The 25,462-nt window shown below is 34.0% G+C and overlaps 1 protein-coding gene across 9 annotated transcripts in view; it reads right to left on the bottom strand.

The window, feature by feature from the left end:
* Positions 1-8,431: 8,431 nt before the first annotated feature.
* LOC108364886 (major facilitator superfamily domain-containing protein 6) overlaps positions 8,432-25,462 on the bottom strand; it is a 30,018-nt gene continuing 12,987 nt past the window's right edge. For 7 of the 9 annotated variants that reach the window (XM_017618754.1, XM_017618751.1, XM_017618749.1 and 4 more), the window contains exons 2-6: positions 21,362-21,427; positions 20,895-21,264; positions 20,676-20,821; positions 20,435-20,599; positions 8,432-9,834 (exon numbers count right to left, since the gene is read on the bottom strand). In XM_017618754.1, coding sequence (XP_017474243.1) covers positions 8,557-9,834; positions 20,435-20,599; positions 20,676-20,821; positions 20,895-20,955 — 1,650 coding nt within the window. In that variant the 5' untranslated portion in view covers positions 20,956-21,264; positions 21,362-21,427 and the 3' untranslated portion in view covers positions 8,432-8,556. Of the gene's footprint in view, positions 9,835-20,434; positions 20,600-20,675; positions 20,822-20,894; positions 21,265-21,330; positions 21,428-25,221; positions 25,229-25,462 lie in introns of all 9 variants that reach the window. The other 2 variants (XM_017618755.1, XM_017618753.1) reach the window with 2 other exon arrangements.

The raw sequence follows: 25,462 nt of genomic DNA, 5'->3' as shown, positions 1-25,462 counted from the left end.
CAAGAGTTGATGCAAGTACCTCATCAACTCCTCGCCATCGTCCGTGAATAGCTCAGCTGGCAGGCTGTCAGCTTCAGCAGTTTTTTTTTTGTTTTTCAGCCGCGTTATTGCTAATCGTACCTCGTCATAATCAGGCGGTGAAACGTCGACTCCGTCATCATCGACTGCGGGCTCGGGTTCTTCTTCTCTACAACTTTTCGTGCTGCTACCATTCAGTAGGGCGGAGAAGTGTTCCCTCCATAATCTAAGTACGCTCTGAACATCGAAACCTTCCGCAAGTCGCCTAGCTCTTTGGTAAAATTTTCGGGCATTCTTCCTGTAGGCCAGCATTTCAAGCTCTTCGCACTCACGTATTTCGGCCTCTCTCTTCTTATTGCGGCAAATACGTCTCGCTTCCCTCTTCAGTTCCCTATTTTACGGCGAATAAACAGGATAAAGACTTGATAAATTGCTACAAATAAGTATTTCGGCTGAAATAAGTCTATGTATATTAGATTTCTGTGGACTAATGATACTCGCCCATTTTGAAATTGCCACAAACTATACTATACAGATTCAAGGACGATTCACCATCGGACCAGATAATTGTTGCCACAAGAACTTCTTCTGTCTTCTGACGACCACAAAACCAAACGTGAACGTGAATTGTTGGTAAGAACGTTGGACCAAATGTCTAAATAAAAAATTAATTTTGGGCGGGACGAGGTCCGCATGTCTGCTACACGGTTAAAAATTTCGGTTTTAATTTTAAACTTTTTGGACTACATATATGACCAAACTAAATTCAGTTTCAAATACAAACCTTCCAAGTTTAAAAAAAGAGAGCACATACGTTGAGTTTAGAATTTCAACAGTTTAAATTTTAAACCCAAATATTTTCATAATTAAGAATAAAAAAAATCTTAAATTTCATGCTCCGTCTGATGGGATTGAACTCGGACAACCTTGATAGCAACCAATTGTGTCAAGCATCTTTGCACACTTAGCTACAGCCACGCATGCAAATGTGCTTTCATATGTTGAGTTTGAATCAACACCACATTTCGCTGTGAAAACATTTTCTATTTCGGTTTAGATTTTAAACCAAATTTTCTATATATATGACCTAGAAACTAGAATTAAAACATTTTGGTTTGATTTTTAAACCAAAAACTTTTTGGACTAAAATTTAAACCAGAATATATTAAAAATTGCTCAAAACTATTGACTGGTTTAAAAAGTAGACTATAAAAGATTAAAAAAGGCAGTAGCCCCAGCCAGCGTGGTTTAAAAATTAAGCCCAAATTTTTGACCGTGCAGTAATAACATAAAAATCGATTTGGTTTTTTTTTTAACTCGTAACTTCAATTCCAGTTCTGCCTAGATACAAAAATTTAAAGCCAAAGGTTTTTCTCTACGGAAAGGCATTGTGTTATTGAAGAGCTTAAAATTATTAACTCACATGGAGGATAACAAATATTAACACCACTGGAAATATGAAAATTTCGAATTCCGTCCAATCCTTGAAATAAACTGAATTAAAAAAAAAACATTAAACGGTTCTTAGACTTTTTGTTGTTTTTCGAGCATATTTGGAAGCACATTTACTAATTGTTAAATGTTTATCTAAGCGCTTAAAATTCCTTTTTTATACCCGAGCGCACTTGTGCACAAGGGTATATTAATTTTGTTCACATAACGGTTGTTTGTAACAGCCAAAACGAATCGAGATAGATATAGACAAATGTATACATAAATGATCAGGATGAAAAAAGAAATCGATTAAGCCATGTCTGTCTGTCCGTCCGTCTGTCCGTCTGTCNCTCAAAATTGATACACCTCGGCTTACCATCTAGCGGAAGGTTTCGGAAGGGTGAAAAAACATATATTTAATACTTGCGCCGGGTATTTAATGTTCGGCTCCGCCCGAACTTAGACTTTCTTACTTGTTTGTGCTTATTTTCTTCGGTCCTGCTCATCACGCATGACTTTAACTGTAACACCACTTTGGAGTTTCCAGAATACTGGTTAGAAGAAGAAGAAATGCAAAAAGTTCAAATTTTGTGTGCGTGGTTTGCTAAAAAAAAAATAAAGTTGTAGGTATTGAAGTAAAATTGTTTTGAAATTGCTCTTATAAAGGTTGCAATGTTTTGTTTTAGAGACTTGCATTAATCAAGGAATTGCACGTATTGAGGGTTGGGGTTACTGTGTAGGTACTATATATATTTTTCATCGGATAAACAGAAATTAAGTTATGAACCATTATAAGCCTCAAACTACGAAAAACGCATTTTTATACCTTAAGTCCAGATTGTGAGGGGTATTCAAAATTCTAAGTATGCATATTTTTGTTTTCATAATATATTATTATTATTATAATATTGTAATCATAATATTTTTAGGATTACAATTAAAGTATTCGTAATCGTAGTTTTCATGATTACAATAACTGTAATTGTAATCTAAAATTTTTAGGATTACAATTACGGTATTCGTAACCATGTATTTCATGATTACCATTACAGTAATCTTAGTCCTAAAATTTTTAAGATTACAATTATTATTATCATAATGGTAACATATATGATTACAATTAAAGTAATCGTAATCGTATATAATTAAACGATTACGATTAAGCAATCGTAATTAAAATGTAATCGTAATCAAAAATTACCCAGCTCTGAGTTTACATATGAATTTTTGTCATGATATAAAAAAAGAAGTTAGTTTCACTTTGAAATTTTTTGCATAAACTGTGCTTATGACGTTTACACTTTTCGTAAATTGCTCAAGTAGCACCACCCCAACAAATTATGGTTTTGGAAATTTTAATATGTTGTAAGGAATGTTTTTATGCATTACAAAATAATGGCTGCGTTTCTTTATACATTCCGGATAATCCCATTTCACAGCCGGAATAAACAGAATGCTTTTGAAATATACGTTAACATATCATCAGGAACGTTCTAAAGAATAAGTAAACAAAAAAGTTTATTCCAAACGTTCAGAATGAATAAAGAAATTCAGCCAATAAGTCGCAAGGAAAATTTCCTTATTTCATAGTATTAGCAGAGCTGTTAATAAGTGTGTATAGATTTGAAATTCCTTAAATTACCTTACGACAAAAAAATTTGGGATTATCTGCAGTGTTACATGAAATGTTATCTGGTTCTTTAAGAAATTTAGATATTAGGATATTGCTTTAATTCCGATCTTTTTTTAGTGGAAATATGAACAATGGAGTGGTTAAAAAGTAGCTTACCGTCAATGAAAGCACAACGGAAGCATAAACTTATTTTTGATAACGCATGATGTAGTCATGAAGAGGGAGGTAAAAAAGTGTCCAAGTTCTTATAGCTCCTTGTTATAGTTTATAGACAGATAAACTACTCGCTCTACTGCTGCTGGTGCCGCGTGTCTCTTCAATTGGGCACATCCGTCCCAAAGCTGAAAATTTTCTGTAGAAAAGTGGTTGGAACAAAAAGAAAACACCTTTGTGAAATTACCATTCACATGGCCATCCCGAAACATGCAGGTGATCAAAGCCGGGGGTATTCTTGGACACACTTTTATTTTGGTCGAAAGCTCGCAAAAACTTGCTTTTTCTAAAAATGTTGTAGCTTGGTTTTCTAGTGCGAGAAATAATCTTCCTTTTGCTATTAGCAGTTTGATCAAATTGTATTAAATTATGCAAGTTATGTCAGTTGGGAAAATATTGTGTTTTCGCACTTTTGTAAAATCACATCACAATGGATCCTAAGCTTAATTTTAATCTTCATCTTAATGTGACAGTCAACAAGGCTAAAGGTGTACTTGCATTTGTGAAACGATGGTCAAAATAATTTTGTGACCCTTATATCACTAAAACCCTGTTTACAACATTAGTTAGGCCAATTCTGGAATACGGTTCAGTGGTTTGGAATCCAAGGTATAAAATTTACTCAGACAAGATAGAATCAATTCAAAAACAATTCCTACTTTTTGCTTTAAGAAATTCCCGTTGGGATTCTCGATATAACCTTCCATCTTATACGAGCCGATTAAAACTTATTAATCTTCCTACAATTTCCAGTTGCAGGCTAATGCTTGGTACAATTTTTATAGTTAAATTACTAAAGGGCCATTTACATAAGACTTTCCTCGCTTTGCTTGACAGTTCAAACTTTGACAACAAAGCGTGAAACGCAGAAGGTATGCTACAATAAACGCTTTGACAGCTTTTGCGTTCTCCTTTTCCTCCATATTTTTCATCTGTAAAATAGATAACAATATAATAATATACATTAATAATAGCAATAATAATTCCTATTTACCCTATTTTGGTCATTAAATACAAATGCAAGCGCACGAGAAAAGATACATATAGACAGCTGATTGCCAAAGCAGGCAAAAGTTGAGAGTTGCCCAAGATTTTGCTTCGTTTGGGTATCAATACACTTTTGTCCCCTATTTCTGAAAGCTTGTAAAACTAATTTTGAATTGCACGACCCACTCCGTTGCTTATGCCAGGATTTTAACTCTCATTCCAGCACGTTTGATATATCAGATCCGCTTTTCAGCATTAAGAAATCGAGACTGTCCTCTCTCAATAAATGAATCAATAAAATAAAGACATAAAAGCGGCTGATGAATTTAGTTCTGTAGCTGTACGTCATGCGGATTGTGCCTCTCGTGCGGATGGGCGGGAATGGAGGGTAAAACCCGTTGGGATTATTATTTATTCTTATCCAAATCTCAAATTTTAAACATTAATTATTACTTTTATAAATTTTTAAAAATAATAGACTGAAATTTATTATAGGAAAACTTTTATTTTTATTTTAGATCACTCAAAAATGAGCTAAAGTATTCATTTTATTTTTAACTAAAATGTTTTCTTTCGCATATTCAATATTATTAAAAAAGATAAAAATAAGGTATTTATTATACCTGAAACCTTCTACTTTTAATAACATTTAATGAAAAATACATACAAATTTATATTCGAAAGTTTGAAATATCTATGTGTTTATTTTTGCTTTTAATTAATTCTCAAAAAATTTAACACTAATTATTGGCAAATATAAGGCTACTACATAAAAATGTGTAATATATTAAAATGTGCTTAAAAGTTTTTTATTGTTTATTCATGAATTCATTTTATTTTTTTACTCGCAAAGTATTGGTATCGGTCCATAATTAGACTAGTATTTTTCTGTCTATTTTGAACTAGTATGAGACTGGTATATTTCTGACCGAAATCTGATAATTGCCATCTTGCATGGAAACAAGATAGTTGGCTGACTAGTAGGGCATGCGGTTCATACTAGTTGTGAGGTAGTTTACAACTAGTTCATTTGACTACAGGGATATTTCCCCTTTTATATAAAAAAGGTTTTTGGTTGGATAAAATATTAGCTTTTTTTCCAGAGTTCACTGTTTTTCTATACCATTACTTATTGAAGATGTTTTCGTGTATACTTATATATGTATATGTAAGTAAAAAATTTTAGCTACCATTTTTAGCCACAACGACTTTTTTAGCCCTTTTGTAAAGGAATTTGGCTACCACTAAAAATGATTGGCGGCAACACTGATTGTCAATGGATATGTAAAAATACCACTGCTGATTGGAAATAAAATATCACATAATTGAAGTTGTTTTTGTCCAAAAAATAAATGGAGTATTAGAAATAATAAAATTATTCAGGTAACAAGAAAACGACTCCGACTTTGTTTCCGAGAGCGACACGTTTTCTTATTACCGGCAACAAAAATTGTTTGGTGGGTACCTTTAAATATTTATTGGTTCAAAAATGGTGGTAAGGCTCTGTGTCCAATGGTAAAGTTCGTTAGCATAGTTGTAAGCCATGCAGAGTCCGCAAAATGCTCCGGAAGCAGTGTCCGGAGGATGCATCAGACTAGGCCGAGCATACTTTGAAGTGCCATCTTATTAAAACTTAAGAAAGTTCAATTACATAAAAGTTGAGAAGTTCATGTGCAAACATTTCCTAAATTGCATAAAGGAAGTTTTTGCACATGCAGCAGTACATAGCATGTATTTAGGCGCCTGGTGTTAGCAGACGCTCCTTAACACGATTTTTCTTATCTTAAATGTATGTACCCAACGGGGCCAGAAGTGCTCCATTAGTTCTATTGGAGCGCTCCATATTCAGCCGTAAGCGCTCTCTTCCTAATTTCACACTTCATTGTCATGATTCAATAATACAAGCAGCGTCGCCACGTTGACGTTTTTAACGTCATTCGGACGTTTTTTTGTTTTTTAACTTCCCAGTAACTTCTTAATAAATCTTTACAAGTTTTGTGTTTTGAAACAGCTGCTTCAAAAGATATTTATTCTTTGGACACAGATGACTTAAATACGATGCAAACCAAGCGTACGCGCATTTCTTTTGGATTCTTGGACTAAAGATCCCGTGTTCAAAGGCTGGTTGTGTAAACTCTTGAGGTTACGAGGCTTATTGTACTTGTAATGTTTGCAATTGCACATTAAAAGCCAAATCAGGAAGAGCCGATCTATTGCAACACGCACGTTCGCAAAAGCATCAAAAAAGCTTCGCAGCATAAAAAGTCAGAAAAAAGTAGGCAACTTTTTTAAAAAAATATTAAAAATCAATGCGATTATTTAGCCCATTTAAACTTGCACATTATTGCCCTGAAATTTAATGGGCTATCACTGCATACCCAAAAAAAATCTAAAAAATGTGAATAAAAAGTTAAAAATCTAGCTACAACTTTGCCGATTTTTTATAATTTTTGCACAAAGTTTGAAATGTGGATTTTATATATACATATATTGAGCTTGGTTTTTATGGAAAAATAATAAACATTAAATAATCAAAAGAGAAACAGCCAAAATCGGTCAAAATGTTGATGACTTAATCAGCTGATCACAAGTGTATGTATAAAATGATTTTTATATTAACGAATGAATGAATTTTAAATGTGCTTTGTCGAAGTGACATTTTAATATACCTTAAGTACATATGTACCTTTGTATACAATACAAGTTTAATAAAAACAACTTTCTGTACATTCATTTGAAAAAGACGTTTTTGGTAGGAAATTACGTTTTTTTAGACCAAGAGGGACGTTTTCTCATGCCGAAGACCTGGCAACACTGAATACAAATTTCGATAAACTGACAGTTGTCGTGTTGCTTCTTTGCAAATTTACTTGGAAAAAGTGTAGCTTTGCTGCATATGAAGCACATTTAAGTGATGAAAACATAAATTGTTTTTAAATTGGATGTTTACATAAATCCCACAGTAGTTTTGATTTAGTTTTGAGTCCTTTTACAGTTTTTATACAGCTAAATAGCACATAAATTGCATATTTCACGTGGATATATTAATATTTCGTTCAATATTTCCTTTAAAATGCCAGATTTCCTGCGAATACATTAGAATTTACAAAAGGAATTTCACTACTAATTGTCTACTTTGCGTACTTTTCTACTACCATTTTCGCAACAAGGGATTGCATTCTTCCCCTTTCTCTGTCCTTCGTGTATGCCACCTTTTGTAAGGGAGTGTCAAACCGCGGCTGTCAATAATTATCTAACCTTATATTAAAAAAATAGCAAAATGTATTCAACAAAGTGTGATTGAATTTGACTTTGCTCTCAGAAGAACCATCCTATAAAGTCAAATTGAAAAAATTAATCATGAATTTTGAATCGATTGTTTATATTTTTTGGCATAATAGTACCTTAAAAAAGAGAGCCTACCTGAGTTGTCAATCACACCTTTTTTAATACAGTTTGAAAAATAGGAAGGTAGAACCGCTGAGAGGAATTTTTCAAATTATTGACGTTTGCAAGCAATTTAATTTTAAAATTTAATCACAAACTCACACACACATTCTCATTTTCAATCTCAAACAACAACAACTTTGAACAATTCCCTTTTTTTACTCTCAATGTTATACGATTTTAAAATGTTGGCAAACTTAAAAAAAAAAAATCATGGCCGACGCATTGAGAGAACGGTTTTACCTTACTATGCTTTTATAATGATTTTAACATTGTGTGTCATTACTAATGACTCATTAGAAAGAAGCGCTTCCTTGCTGCTCCCACAGAAGCCCTTAGTGAGCGCTTCAACTAAAGCATTTAAAAAGCGATGCATGCAAATTTTAATTTTTATCTAATATTTTTGTTTTAATAAAATAATGGCGTTTTTTGTAAACCAGTTGATGGCTTTATTAAGTGTACTTATTGTTTTCTTTTCTATGCGGTATACATACGAAAATAGATACATACACACATACATACATGTTTGTACATAAATTAACTTTTTTTCAAAAGAAAATATGTTATGTTACTACTCAAAATGATATTTATTTCTGAGCATTGTTAGAATTTAAAAAAATTATTTTTTACTTTGTTTTTGTACTGCTCCGTACTTGCTCCTTTGGGGAGCAGCTAACTTTCAGTCCCGTTGGGTATGTATATACATATGTATATGTACATATGTATGTATATGTATCAAAAATAACAAAATATTAGTTTTAAAAATAAGTTTTAAAATTTCAAACAGTAATCGTTGCAAAAACAGTTCACATTTCCAGTCTTAATCACGCCTTATTTGGCTCACCCACAGTCAACGGGTCGATAGTCACCTGCTCTGTAGGTACTTGATAACCACTCTTTGGCAAGTATTGCTTTTTACGCGATCGCGGCCGTACCAACATGTGAAGCACACACGCCGTAAACGCAACTATCGCGAAGTAGAAAAAGCTCTGTCGACCTCCGTAGCGTTTGAAAACTAAGCCACCTACTAGTGACCCGATAGAGAAGCCAAGACCATCATCCATGCCAGCCATTAGGCCCTGTACTGTAGCCGATGTGCCAAGTGGCGCCACAGCCGATGCATAGGCCACAATGCAAGTGTAACACAGCGCGTAGGTACTGCCTTGGAAGAACAATTCTACACCCACTAAGTACCAGGGATTTGGTATCCAAGAAATGAGTGCAAGACGCATTGCATAGAAGAAGAAGCACATGGTCATACAATGTATATAGCCCAGCTTTTTGATTATTTTGCCACTGTAGAAAAAGAAAGGCACTTCTCCGGCGAGACATTCGGCAGCAACAACGCAGCCTTCGATAAGTTTAATCTGAGACATATAGCCCGTTTCAGCGGCTACCTCTTCGAGATGCCAGAACATAAAGTATATGATGAATGAATCAATTATGCCGGCAATTGTAGCAAACACCAAAAATATAGCAATAGCGGGATGGCTGATCAAGTTCCAAACGTCCTTAAAAATAGACTCCGACGAAGATAGCTTTGGTAATTTTAGCTTTGAAACGCTTATCAAATCGAAGCCACTGAAGATGAGCATGACGACCAATGCAGGAGTGAAACTCTTAAACGCCTCTGTGGTCCAAAGATTTACGGCAATCCCAGCTAACAGGGCAGAGGCACCAAAACCTATGGTGCCCCAAACTCGTTGAGCTCCATACTTGCCCTCTTCCGACTCGCCAAGCATATCAAAGCATATGGCATCCGAAATCGAATTGACTACATTAAAACCAATCGTTCCTAAGCACATAAAGGTAACAAACAGCCAAAAGGTGGGGGTTGAATAAATGCAGTCCGTTTGTAAACTCTCCTCGAAATGGCACAAAATGTTGGAATTGGGTTTGATGTTTGCTGCTTTGTTGTTAGTAGATGAAGCAAGGCACATATGAGAATCGACTGGTGCTATCACATTGCTGGACAAATTTAGCTGGCGAGCAAACTTCGTTGAAGTAGCCGTAAAATGCGCACCAAATTCGGTACTGTTGGCCGATTCAAAAGAACAGCGGGCTGTGCGAGATGCGGAACACAGCGCAAAAGACGTCAATACCTATGGAGGAAGAGAGGAAAAGTCGTTTAATGACTAAATTGTAAATAAACGAGTATGTATGTATATGTATATATGTGCATATAAAGACGAATTTTCTTTGTATTATGTATGCATTTCTAATTGATGTTTTATTATTCTTAATTAGTTTTGGAAGTTAAGCTTTAAGTACCAGGTTGACCGAGCTTTGCCCGGAATGCATATACTCGCTAAAGTTTTCAAGGTTTGGATATCAATATCAATATTTCGGTAGCTTTAAAAAATATTTTTGAAAGAAACAAAAAAAAATTTGGATTTCGATATCTATTAAGTGCAGTTCTTACTCCAAAATTTATGTTGCTACCCTATTCCGAAATACGCTGGAATGAAAAGTACATATCTTGAGCGTATATATACTGTGTTTACTTAATTCGTAACTAATTTCAAATAGGTGGCAACCTTATACGAGTCTTCTCAGAGATAATGCCTATTCAGATAACCTTAGAATACAAAACATTATCTGTGTACAAAATTTCATAAAAATAGTTAGAGCCGTTTCCGCGAACCCCATGGATATATATATCGTCGTTTAAAGTGCAAAACCGCGTATTAGCGAAATGCAAAACCGCGTATGTGAAGTTGTAGAAATTATTTTCTAGAGCGTAAAAACACTCATATTTCAAAATGGTTCTCTTTTTTATAAAGCAATCGCATTTCTGGCTAGTATATTTCAGGACGAATGGATAAGGATTGAGCCAAGAGCTTGTGTGTGCAAATCCAATTTTTGGCAGCCAATGTCAGTTACGCGGTTTTGCAGAATGACGATACGCGGTTTTGTACTTTAAACGACGATATATATACCAGTGAGCCCTTATGGCGTTAAGACGCCAAAATTCAATTTAACTTTTTAAACAGATGGCAACACTATTCAAAAACCTTAATAAATATTGCAAATGTTTCAAGTAAATTCGTCCAGCCCTTTCTGAGCGAAGAGGGGTCTCACATGGCGTCGGTTTTTCATTTCCTCAAAATTCAAACCACCCTGTACCGCCACAAAAGTCGCAACTTTAAAAAATAAATCCTTTATGCACAATTAGAATGGCGATGCTGATCTGATGACGAACACATAAAAGATCCATAACAAAAAAATTATTTATTTAAAAAAAAATAACTTAAACTATTTTTTTCGGTTTATTCGAAAGAACAAATATTCCCATTAGTTATGGAACACGATTTCATCATGGGACTGTCTTCGCAGCAGCGCATCCTGTTAACCCAGTTTTCCAAGACCTTGATGACGGTCACAATGGCACAAAAAAGTCCAGGGGCGTGAAATCGCGGCTCCGAGAGGGCCAATTAACTTCACCGAGACGGCTGATAACACAATTATCGAACTTTATCGTTAAATAAAAATCGAAAAGAATAGGCAACCCGAACAAAAAATATTTTCAAACTAAAGTTTTATTTAAACTCTTTCATTTGCCACTCATATTTTAATATTTCATTAAAATTATGTAAAAGCTAAATAAATTAGGCTTTTCAAACCGCTGATTTAGTTTTTGAAATGAATTGAATCTAATTTTTTAAAAGAGGCAACTCTTTTCATTACACATCTGCAACCAAGCCTTTTAATTTGACACCTCATTTTTGAAAATCGAGCGAAGGATGGGGATATGATGGCATTGATATATAAATAATTTCAACTTGATTTTTTAAAAGAGTACCACTCCTTTCGGAAAAGTAAAACCCTATTGCACATCTACACAGCAAGCCCTTTAATTTAATACCTCACTTTTGAAAATCGTACAAACGGTTCAGATCTGATGACCTGGACAAAAAGTCTTTTCGCGTATTATATATATATAGATATAGTTAAGTTCGACTTTTTCAAAAAGCGGCAGCCCTCTTTAAAAGTAGTTTCACGCTAAGATATTCTTAAATATTCTTTGTCTAACATTGCTATACATATTTTAATTAACTGATGAATTAAGTTGAATTTTATTGATTAAACATGTGGCAACCCTAGTAAATGTAGTCCATTCGATTGAGACTCATATTTTAATAATTCATTTCACTTATTTAATAATTTGAATATAATTTTTAAACAGGTGGTAACCCTCTTCCCACACCTCAAAAATATTTTAATAATTCTTTTAACTTAGTTAATAATTTGAATTTAATTTTTAAACAGGTCTTCCAACACCTCAAAAATATTTTTTGTGTTCAAACTGATGTCTTTTTAACATTCCTTCGTTTGACATCATTATTTAGACATTTCATATAACTTGTGGATAAGTTAACTAAAAACGACATTGCAAGCCACCTGCAACCAACCCTCTTCAAAATATTTTCAAACGGCTACCTTCTGAAGCCCCTTTGGTTATGCATCCATATGTTGAAACATATTTCTCCTAACTACTTTCCTTAATTCAAATTGAATTTAATTTTTTAAACAGGTGGCAACCAGTGATCGGATTTTAAAAAAATTATGTGTGGAATCAGGAAAAAAATGTGGCAGATTTCAAAAAAATTTGGTATATCTCAGGCTTTGGATCAAACTTTGTACTAAAATTGAAGAAATTCCGTAAGGTTTCACCTAAATTCCAAACTTTTTAATTAGACTCTAAAAAAACTAGTTTTAGTATCACAAAGTGCAAGATTGAAGTTGCTAAAATTGCGTTGAGTTTTGGCAATTTTTTTCCTTGACAGTGTAAAGCAGGTTCCCTTCATATTAAGATATTTTTCGAACATATTTTAAAAGATATCTGCAACCTTGCGGAGTGCTGCCAACTTGTCTTTTTATCACAGCTAATTAGGATTTGCCGACTTTGACAATTCTCAAGTAAAAGTAAACAAGGCCTCAGAAACCTTAGATGCACTTAAATTTGCTTATACTTTCACAAAAATCGCCGTTTTTTAACATTTTCTCTATTAATTCTTTTTATAAATCATATATTTTGCAGTTTAACACAATAAAACCACGTTTCTTGTCGAAAAATTGATTACTGAGAAAATTTACTACTTTACAGCTTATTTTGTTCGGCTTTGTTTACTTTTACTTGAGAAATCTATATCGTCGCCGGGAATGCGGAATCTTGTATTATATCTTGCTTGTTACCATAAAAGTGTTTAGTGTTGGACCATTTTTGCTCTTAAAATTACGAAAATTATGTCAAGCAAAAATAAAACTACTGAAAAACGCGAATATGTGGTAGATTTCAGACCTTGAGTGGTAGATGTGGTAGATGCTCAAAAAAGTGGCAGATCTACCACAATGTGGTAGAAGTCCGATGCGGTGCGGTTATGATGGCATTATTTATTAAATAGTTTATATTCAATTGTTCTACAGGTGGCAACTCTGTTCGAAAAAATAAAACCAGTTTATACATCTACAGGCCAATAGCTTTAGTTTAACACCCCATTTTTGAAAATCGAGCGAACGGTGCAGATCTTTTATCCGGAACAAAAAATCCCTTCGCGTATTATATATATAGATATATATGGGTCATTCCATACAATATTTACACATCAGTGTTAATTGTTTGCAGTTAATAAACTATTTGTCGGAGAACATAAGTTAACGTATCAAAATGTGCGTCATTACCTCGTCTTTCCATGAGAGTGTGAGATAGATTAAAATAAAAACATTTTTGCAATAAAAATTGGCATTTTTTTATTTTTTATTTTTTTTATTAACTTCATCATGCTTGATTTTTATTTTGTTCAACCTGAATAGTTGTCAAACTTTATGGAGTAAGTTGTAAAAATTTGAGAATGGAAACACCAAAACTGTATAAGGTACGATTTTTTTCATACCTGCGTACATAAACTTTAGTATAAACTTTATGTACGCAGGAATGAAAAAACTCGTAACTTCTACAGTTTTGGGGTTTCCATTCTCAAATTTTTGCAGCTTACTCCATAAAGTTTGACAACTATTCTGGTTGAAAAAAATAAAAATCAAACANGCAGCTTACTCCATAAAGTTTGACAGCTATTAATGTTGAACAAAATGTTCCAACTGGCGGCAATTGGAAATGTCACATGAAGCCAGGTGCTTTTCCTCTTGGCCTTGCTAACGTAGAGATCATACAGCTCATGGTTCTATCGTCTGTGATACTCGCCGTCTCCACCGCGCAAAGGCCTGTAAATCTTACGCAAAATATTTCCCTCGAATACTCCAAGAACAGCCTCATCGGATGTTGTCATTGTCCATGCTTCTGCGCCATATATGTGACTTATAGAGTGCTGTTTTTATACGTAGAGAAATAACTTTACTTCTCATTTGCCCACTCAGTACAAAGAAGAACTTGTTGGCAAGAGTGATTCTGCGCTGCATTTCTGGTTGACATTGTTATCGGTGTTAATGCTGGTTCCCAAACTAACGACATTCTCTCCTTTTTCGAAATTATAACTATCAGCAGATACGAGTACGTCGTCTTGTCCTCATTTACTACCAGAAACCTTCGCTTTGCTTCCATATCTAACCTATAAAAGACAGAACAGTCTACGGAATTTTTGTTACCGATGAAGTCGATCAGCCTCAGTCGGTTATTTCGACATTTCGTGTGGAGGCTGAGTTTACTGAGTTGTGGCCCACCCTGGCACTGAAATCTGCAAGTACGATTTTTATATCATGACGGAGGCTAATATGTGTGCTCCAAACGCTCATAGAAGAGATCCCTGAATGTCTCGTCCTTCTCTTCTCGTCCACCGGAGTGAACGGCGGTACTCTGTGACGGAGTCTACGCTTACGTGACAGCTGTGGTAGACGTCCCAAGGTCACATGCACTTATTTGCCTTGCCCCGCCCCCCGCATTTCTTGGATAGCGGTGAGGTCAGACTTTTTAAAAATTTTAAAAAGTGTACATATTATACGACCCTTATTAATTTAAAGAAGGCTGAGATGTCTACATACATATCTGTCTACATGTATATGTATATGCATGAATATACGCTAGCGGGTTATAAACGTTTTCTATGTGTTCATATGCTTGTTTATTCGGCTAATCTTCAGCTAATTTTCGTTTAGAAATTTAACTCTGACAAATTTTTATTTTTTATTTTTTAAGAATAATGCCAATTTAATATAGAATAGAAATTATCTTTATAATTTAGGTTTAATTTAGCTATTAAGAATTATTCTACAGGAAATGCTCATTTAAATATAATATGTATGGTTTTGTTGTGCATATGAAGTTTAGGTTATCTAAAAATTTCGGACCACTATCTTGTTACAGTCAAGATACTACGCATCCGCCTTTGTGCAGCAAAAAATGTGCGCCCAACAATGCACAGTGGTTCGAATAGAACAAGCTAGCTGGAAAAAATCACTTAGCCAGATTTTCTGACTAACATGGCTGTATGTAATCACATGATGTAGATTTTGCCCAATAAAATTGTAATCGGAGCTTATCATCTAATTAAAAACGTATATACATATAAGGTCGTATTTAAGGGGGGTTATTTAAATTTGGTTATTTTTTTCTTTGTTTAATTGCATAAATTTTTAAGGCACTCGATTGCTACATTTGTACAGATTTGTGCATTTTTATATTGGGCTATTAATAGAACTTGAAGGGAGATCTCCCTGTGCGAGGAATAAAAGAGTACTCCCCTTAACCTGATTTCTGAGCAATATGAGAGATGTGTCGGTTTTGTACTCCTTTATTACTCGTTTAGGAGTCAAATAAGAGATCTCCTAATCTAGCGACGAAATAATGCTCCCTGAGGCATGATTTGGGAGCAATAAGCGAGATTTGTCGGTTTTGTACTCCTTTATTACTCGTTTAGGAGTCAAATAAGAGATCTCCTAATCTAGCGACGAAATAATGCTCCCTGAGGCATGATTTGGGAGCAATAAGCGAGATTTGTCGGTTTTGTACTCCTTTATTACTCGTTTAGGAGTCAAATAAGAGATCTCCTAATCTAGCGACGAAATAATGCTCCCTGAGGCATGATTTGGGAGCAATAAGCGAGATTTGTCGGTTTTGTACTCCGTTATTACTCGCTTAGGATCAAAAAGTGATGTCTCCTAAGCGAAAAATCCAAGAGTATTCTTTTTAATTGATAGGAGAGCAATACGCACCTCGCTCAAAAGAAATTTGTGTTTTCGAAAAAATGTATCATACAAAAAAAAACAACAGAAAATATTTCTTATAGAAGCATAAGGAGCACACAGAAGCAGAAGCATAGCACACAGATTTTAATAAAAGTCCGTTGGTAGGTACTTCAACTTTTGTTTAAATATATTAAGTATTGTATTACTTATAAATGTACCGTTAAATACTTTTCAGATTGAGCAAATTAGTGTCGGCATTTAAGTATGAGCCCCGGGTTTAAACATCGCATGGGTGACAAAGATGTCAGATAAGCAAAGTCGCGTATATGTGCATATACTCGTAGGTGCATATATTTCAAATCTTATCTTAAAGTTTTATTATTATTATGTTTTACTGTCATATGATTTCTCTGCAATATAATTCTAAAATTAAGAAATTATGTAAGACGTATCATTTATATTTTATCTGATCTCATACTTATATCTGCTAAGATATTATAATATTGCACAAATGCACGTGATTAAAAAGTTAAATAAAAAATTTAATAAATAGCAAATCTGTTTGGCTAATGTAAAATCTTCGTTATCATTGCTCTTTTATTACTCTTACAGGAGTCTTTCGGTTTGCCTCTAATTGGAGCACTCCCTTATTGCTCGTTCGGGAGGNCTTCGTTATCATTGCTCTTTTATTACTCTTACAGGAGGCTTTCGGTTTGCCTCTAATTGGAGCACTCCCTTATTGCTCGTTCGGGAGGAATATGGAATGTTTTTCTATGTTCACTCCATTATTGTCTTTTGGGAGGTTTCTGGGAGGCTACTGTGGAGTACTCCCGTATTGCTTCTTTGGGAGGTTTACGGGATGCTAGTTTTGTGTGTGCTCCTCTATTGCTCGTTTAGGAGGTAAAAGGGATTACTCGCCCTCCTAGGACATACAATGTTAAAGGGAGTATACAAAATTACATGCTTATACACAGAAGCATAGGGAGCAATGGCGAGTATTCGTATACTCCCAATGGAGTACTCACCGAGCAATCGTACGATGCACCCATGTTCTACTGGGTTGGTACAAAATAAAAATAAAAAATGGGACAATACAGAAATCTGGTATGTATTGAACATTTTCAACAAATTATTTTTCGTGATTGGGATAAAGAAAAATTTGGGTATTCACACAATTGGGATACGATTAGCACCAAATTTCAGCAAATTCCCAATCGTGTGACACTGCCTTTAAACTTGTATTTGTACGGATGTACAGATTAAACGTTTTTTTAATAAATTTATATATTGCTAACTACAGTCCTTAACATATAACTTTGTCAAAAACAAATATTGCGAAATTTCAAGGATACAATTTTAAAAGTACATTTTCAATACTTACCAGTCCTTCCGCGCCAAAAACCTGAATTTGTTTAAATTCTACAGGATTTCCGCGCTAATTTGATACCCATACTTCTTCGCTAAACACATTTCTCTGAATTTTTTAAATCATTTTTGAATTACTGACGTCAAAGTGAAAAACTAAAAACGCCCATGGTTTCGCGAATATATTGACATACATATGTGCTTAAAATTTCTTATCGCGCGGTATTATGAGTATAATGAGCTAGACATTTATAAAAAAAAATTATCTTTGTTTTTACTTGAATTTAGGTTTAGGTATGCTTAGCGTTCACAGAGGTTATGTAGAAAAACAAAAATGAAATCTTCACTTAAACAATTTATCGATTTGTAGAAGACACTCGAATACTATTGTTTAAATAAACAACTAATTTTTTTAGCAAATTCAATTCTCATGTAAAACTTCAAGATTACCGTTCATTTCTTCATGATTCAATAATGGGATCTAAACTAAATTAGGATGAGACCACCTCTGAGGTACCACCTTTCCTTTAAAAAAGAATAATCGAAATCGGTTATGCGATAACATATGTACATAAAAAAAAATATTCCAACGGATGGATGACTTCCTCCTTTTTTGAAGTCGGTTAAAAGTAATGAAAAAATTACGGTTTTGGTGTAAAGACGAAGTCGTATTTTAAAATTTGCATGCAATTAAGGCACTAACAAATTTGTATTTTAACTCTTCATTAAGCTCATAACAAATTTTATGCAATATAAATTCCTCTGTAGGGCTCGGTACAACTAAATTGTTACAATTAAAATTAATATTTTAAGCAAAAAACACAACCGACTTCCATTCGCATAGAAAAATTTAGAAGTATCGTTAATTTCTTCATGATCCAATGATCGGATCTAAACCAAACTAGTAAGGGACCTCCGCTGAGGCAACAGAAAAATAATTAATGAATTGATAACCTCCTTATTTTTTTTGAAGTCGGTTAAAAAGATAAAAATTAATGAGGTAAATTATTATAAATGTTTAATGACTATCTTTTAACATTTCTAATAAAATTTACATACAAAAAATCTCAGCCCCCCTAAATTATGCTCCGCGTACGCCCATAAATGTGTGTACGTTTTCAAAGACTCCGAAACCGCTGATGAATATGATTTTGATGTTATTAACAGAAATACTCTGGCGTAGTCTGGAGATGGTTCCTGTGAAGTTTAGCCCCTATTGGCCTCAAAGTAAAAGAGTTGCCACCAAGGTTTATATACGAGGTACTAAAAAATATATCAGTAATCAGTTGCATGGGAGCTATAAGCTATAGTAAACCGATTTCGGTGATTTTCAGAAATAGTAATATTAAAAAAAAGTCACGTACAAAATTTTAGAAATATAACTTTAAGGAGTTATTTAAAACAACTTAAAATTTTCAATTACCATTAACTTGGAAATGGGATCCAATCCAGCAAAACGGGCACACCATTGAATTTAAAAGGCCCCAATTAAGTACGATGAACTATCAAAACCTGTACTCAAGATAAAAAAGTTAAAGATCCGAGCACAGTGTTATTATATATAAAAAACAAGAGAGATTGCATACATACCACAGATTTCGAGGATTGCTCTTTATAAATGGAGATACAGAAGATTAAATCTTCCACCATCCATTCATTGTTATTAAAATGAATTCTCCCCGCTTTTCCCACTTTTCTTCTAGCTTCAATGAAAATCTGATAAAAAGTTTTATCCCTTTTGGTGACTTTTCGGTGATCTCAGAAAAATCGTGTTTTAAGGTCAAAACTTTACACAGCATGCTATTTTTGCAATTTGTTTTTAATTTAAAATGTTGTACAGAATTGTGCAGATAAAAACTGTCATATTTAGAACCTATAGGGCCACAGCTATGGTATATATAAATTTTACGCATGGGAAATACTACTTTCACACTAATAAATACAAATAGTTGCAACAATTTCAGATTTTGATATTTATTCTTCCCTTGCACCCTTGCATTCATTCACTTTGTTCTCTATCTTCAGTTTTTCGCAATGAGTTGAAAATTCATACAAAGTTTTACGAAAATAAAAACGGTACTGTCTTGGTTAACACAACTAAATCAAAATAAAATTTTCTTTCAATTTTCCGTAGGCATTTCGAGGGGGGTTTGAACCCCCAAAACCTCTGCCTGCGTTCGCCCCTGCTTTGTATATACAGCCACCAAACTCTGAAGCCCGATCAAAAAATAATTTTACGCGACCAAATAAAAATGAAAACATTCTCTATTTATCAAGGCACAGAACCGGGCTGCAAATCTTACAAAAAACGTCTAAACATGCTTATTTAATTGTTTTCCCTTATTATTACGCAGTTGGTTTCTTTTAAATGTAAGAGAACGTATTTAAAATTCAATGCGCACCGTTAACAGGAAGAACTCTAAATATTAAAAAAATATATATATGTATATATAATTTTGCACATAATTATGTATGTATGTACACATTTCAAGGAACCACTTAGGGCGAGTTGTTCAATGTCTGGTTATCACTACTTGCCGGTTAAACATCATTATCGACGATTTCGACATCATGCATATAACATGTGAATGATAAAGCAGTCGTTGCATTTGTGTTAACCAGACATTGAACAACCGGCTCTTATTCTATCTTTTACGGAGCAGCAAAATATCATATCGTCCCCTTATGTCAGAAACATGAAATGAAAATGTGAGGAAATGGAGTTTGACATTTTTTTTTATGAGACTTAATTCTACATTCAAGTAATTTTCATTGTAAAATATGTGGTTTCCGTGTACGCAGTGTATTCTAGGTTTTGGTATAACATAGAACATCCAAAGGTTAATCAAGTCAACCCAATAATTCAAAATTGGTAAATTTGCCCATGCATGCTTCTGGCATAAGGGGGACGATATATCGACAAAGCTAAATATACAGTTAATACATATTTTATGTTTGCAGTATAGATCGTGAAAGGGTTAAACAAATTTTTTGGACGCAAGAGTTAGTCTCCGTTACGCCATACTTAAGATTTTTGGTTCAAATAGTACGATTTTGAAGCCCTCTTTAATTTCCACAAAAAAAAAGTTATCCCTTGACATTTTGTGAATTGAGCGACGTTAAGAAAAATTCAACCTGATCCACAACAGAATCCCTAATATATTTAATCAATTCAAATGTCTGCACAATCATACATACCTCTGGATCACAGTCGGTTAGATTTGAAGCTACTAAACTGACATTCCAAATATCAGTTACATCCAAAGCGATTGCATGCGAATTTGATGTTGGTACAAAATAGAAGGCGGCATAAGAAAGCGTCATCAAGAAGATTAGCACAGCGAAAATAAATTTACGGAAGTGCTAAAATGAATAAAATTGGCGGGCTTACTCCTTTAACCGTTTTGTGAATATTTTAATTTTAATCACAAAAAGTTACCGAAAAATAGTCAGCAATATAGCCCACAATCGGTTTCGCTATGACATACATTATAGGTAGGACTGAAGTAATATAACCCATAATATCCGGTGTAATGCCCAACTGTTTTCCATAAACCGATAGCTGTGGTAGAATAGGTCCCATCGCTGACAGCAACAATTGAAGAAATTTGAATTCAAATTAACGAACGTTAAAATAATATAGCCGCATAAAGCTTACCCGCCATAAAGAAGAAGAAATGCGCCTTTATTGGCAATAGTCGTTTGTTAACTTTTACCATTTTTGCTACACTTTATAAATATTTAGCAGAGGGGGAAATATGCGCGTAACTTTAGTAAATTGTCGGTAAAAATCTACAGCTCAATAACGCCATCCATACGCGTTGCCGATTATTTACTATCTGCATATCCAGTTTCATCTGTCGGTAGTATGTACCCTGTCGTAGACTATCTCAGATTTTAATCGTCTTCGCCTCGATTCTTCAAGTATTCATCCGAAAAATTTGAAACTTTTCTGTAATCTTTTTTTATTGGTATATGTACATAGTCCGATAGCCATGTGTCTGCTCCGTCGCTTCTCAACTTTTCAACTAAAATATTGAGTAAGTTAGATAGTCCGTTTAGTTCGTATTCAAGTATGTAGTATTAATACATACGTTATAGTATTTGCACGGAGTACTTATTTACCTGTATTCTCAGACTCTTGCTATTTGCACTCGTATTATTGCCCTCTGATAGTTGTTAGTTTGAAACCTAAATTATAAATAAATAAACTTATTTAATATTGCATTGTTTTGAACCCAATTAGCAGTTACATACATATGTATGCGTGTATTTACGTAGAAACAGAACAAAAGTTATACATATGAAACCAAAAACACTTAATTTTTCCTGATATCAGGCTTTTATGGAGTTTTTGCCTCAGAGAATTCTTAGCGTAATAAATTCAAATCTAATCACAGATACATATGTATGCAGAAATTGCCTTAAAATTTACTAATACTAAATATATTTGTATAACACTAAATACAATTGTATGTATGTGAATTAAAATATTGCATAGATTGTTGTGAACATGCTAGCATAGACATTTGATTTCAAATATGTAACAATATACATATGTACAATGAAATACAGTTGCGTTCTCAAAGAAAAATTATCTCTTAGGCTTAGGGTATATTACTAAACTTGTTAATATAAAACGTACTAGCATACGCGGTGAACTTCGTCCCGCCCAAAATTAATTTTTTATTGAAACATTTGGGCCCGACATTTTCACCAACAATTCACGTTTTCTACGTGGTAAGTGCTGTTCCATTATTTGGTTACATAGGGGTTCGGATACTTTCCTCATTGAAGTAGTAAGAAAATTCGCTTAAGTGCTTTTTCGGTTAAGTGCACAAGTTTTTCGTGCAAAGAAGGATGGGCAGCTAAGCAAAATATACTGTATATATTTTTTTTGTGTGTATGTTACCTACCGCATAACTTTGGTAACCGATTTCAATGCTATCGAAAAGGTAGTGTCTCACAGGTGGTCCCATGCTAATTTGATTAAGATCCGGTCATTGCATCATGAAAAATCAATGGTACTCCTAAATGTTTATATGAGAATTGAAGTCGGTTGTAGTTTTGCTTAAAAATATATAATATGTATAGATATACATATGTACATATCGTAATTTAAAGTACAAAAACGCGTATCAAGAAAATGCAAAACCTCGTATGTGAGCTTGTCTTAATTTTATAGGAGATAATAAAACTTGTCTTATTTCTCTCTTTTATCCCTAGTTATCTTTTTCTTGTCTCTAAGTATCGATATTTTAGTATGAATAGATAAGGGCTTAGTGGCAAGAGCTTCCGGTGACAAAATATCTTTTTTGGCACAAATGTCAGTTACGGGGCTTTCCAGAACCATGATATGCGGTTTTGGCCTTTAACCAACGATATGTTTATTTGAAAACCACAGTAAATATATAAAAATGTCAATTTTGTGTATAAGTTATATAATAAAGTTGTATACATTATCAGTTTCATATTAAACTAATATCTGTCTTCAAGTGTTAACTTTTGAAATTTTTGGAATTAATGCTTCAAGAGAAATTACTTCAAGATTGAGCAAAAACGAGTTAAAATGTCCAACCGGTTTTGTTAGAATGCGCCATAGCCTTTTCTTGTAAGCAAGAAAAAGCAATAAGGGTATTCACGATCCGGTGCAAACTGTCTAGCATGGTGCATAGATATCATAAATAACATGATTAGCAATTTTTCTCGTTGTTTGACAGTATGCACCGGTTCGCGAATACCTGTAATTATTTTCTGGTAATGTACATTCATTAGACCATGGCGCAATAAACAGGTGAAGTAATAAAACAGCTTTCTCTCTTTATTTGCTAACATTCGGCTGCCTTACAGGCTTACCTAATATTCACGCACGCCGCCAATTTACTGTCAAAAATTTCTCGTGCACATACAGCTTGTACGGGACCAACCGAAATTGAACGGCGTGCGTATGAAGCTAACTCAATTTCCAATTTACAAAATATACTTAATTTTTTTGATATATTTTTATGTTATCATTTTTATGCTAACAGCAAACGTCTCGGATTTTCAACAAATTTTTCGATTGTTTCCTTCTGAATCATCTCGCGGTTTTCGGTAGCGAGTTTTCTATGGTCGATCATAAGGCATAGTCCAGAAAGCTTTCCTCTCCTGTTGTGCTTCTGAGCCAGGTTTTGACTCTACGAAGTGTACTAAACGATCGCTCAATAGTCACTGTTGTGCATGGAAAGGCGTTCAAAATGGAAATACACTTATTTATCGCTTGTAGAAATTCGTTTTTTCCCTTTAAATAGATCTACAACTTCAACATCCCTCTTCTCTTCTTCGGACCGAAAAACGTCGGTGGTAAAAACGCTGCCGCCGCAATTATGGACCACTCCACATGCCTTTGTGAGTTTTAATTTTGACAGCGGTTAACCATCGACCGCTTTACCGTCGCCCGCTGCAATTCTGAGTAGAGCTTTAGTCGAATACAATGGGTGCAATCTAGACAGTAAAAAAACCTGGAGTATTTTCATTGGAAAAGCGTTGTTGTAAAGAGGCTGTTAGTGAATCCAGATACGGTTTTATTATAGACCGTCGCCAACTCCTATATCGGCTGTAATCATACGGGATTTTTTAATTAACTCCGTAGTGACTCCTTCTGCATTCTTGCGATCATTCTTAACCACCTCTAAAATATTTTCAATATGCTGACCAACGGCGATGAGGTCTAGTTAATGTCTTCATTTGCAAATTGTTTGCTGTAGGTTCCAGCAACGTTGAATATTTAGAAATTATCATTAAAGCAATGATGAACATCGGCCTAGTTATAGCAGCACACAATTGCCACGCAGGCTTTCTTGTGGAAAAGTTTCCCTGAATTGACAACTATTCTAAAGCTTCCACAACTTCAGGACAATTTCCTGATAGCCTTATATTTTTCCGACCATCTTGTTTCACACAAACGCGGTAAATTAGGATCTTAATTCTTGCGTGTCGTCGATTCGCGAAAAAAAGTTTGTTACATCTTTTAGGGTAGAAATATTAGGTTCATTCCTTATCTTTTTGGACTAAAATCTGAAAAGTGTCAAAATGCCAGAGCGTACACAAAATGCGCTCACTAAAAGAGAATAACAGGAAAAGTAAAGGAACGCAAAAAACCAAATTTTTAGTCCAAAGAATGGCAACAACAAAACTAACGTCAAATAAGAACAGAAATGTATGTACAAAACACATTCACACAAGCACAAGCACAATAAACACTTGCTATATCAATTATTTTTTGCCTCCTTCCAATTTCAATTCATTTCTTTTACTTTTTAGATTATTCTCACTTTTTGCGTATTCTTTAATTTCCGTTAATTTAAATTCAGTTGAGTTTGACACTTTTCAGGATTTTGCCAGAAAAAATTCTTCTGACTAAATCTGACTACTTCGGACTGATGAGAGTCACTCTCACTGACTGTTGCTCTCTCATTTTTGCTGTCATTTCCGAGTTAAGGAACGCTTTTTGGACTAAATCTGACTACTTCGGACTTTTTCTGACTATTTCTGGGAGATAAGGAACGCTCCTAGTATTTCTTATTTCTGGAACCTCGTTTAAGTCATTCACAACAAGATTTAACGGAAGAGGAAATGGTTTTCTCGTTGGGTTTTCCATCCTGTTCGTCACAGAATGGTAAGAGAAACTCAAATGGGTGTTTCCTTCAATTCTGTACCAATTCAATGCTTAACGCTGTCCTTACTTCATTGGATTCATGATTAAAAACGCAGGCTTTTGTCGAAATTGAGAGCATAATTACGAATTTGATTACGCATAAAATGTTGTATTTTTTATTTATTGATTTTTGAAATTTTCTCCTTCGTTATAAAGTTGTAAGGGGGGCAGGGGGCAGCTGTCCAACTAAATATGATCTGGGAAGAGGATATATAGGCCATTAAAATGGTATACATATAATAATCTAGGCTTGTTGGGATTTTTTATCGGGTAAATTAAAAAAAAGAACCATTTTTCTCTTAATTTTTAAATTTTGACCATCGATAATTTCTACAATTTCAAAATATGTAGTACTATCTAAAATTAAATCTATTTTCAAATAAAATGAGACCTCATTTATTGCAATTTAGGCGACTTTTCTTAAATATGGCCATGAATTTATATGTGAGTATGTAAGGAATTTATCAATATTTATTAATATTTATTCAAAATTGATATATACAATCGCTCTTTAGCAAAAAAGTAGCTTT

This window comes from Rhagoletis zephyria, unplaced genomic scaffold (assembly GCF_001687245.7).
Source record: "Rhagoletis zephyria isolate East Lansing unplaced genomic scaffold, Rhagoletis_zephyria_1.1 Rzeph_scaffold_01700, whole genome shotgun sequence".
Lineage (NCBI taxonomy): Eukaryota > Metazoa > Arthropoda > Insecta > Diptera > Tephritidae > Rhagoletis > Rhagoletis zephyria.
The sequence above is the reverse complement of the archived record's forward strand: the minus strand, read 5'-3'. Positions and strand labels throughout refer to the sequence as shown.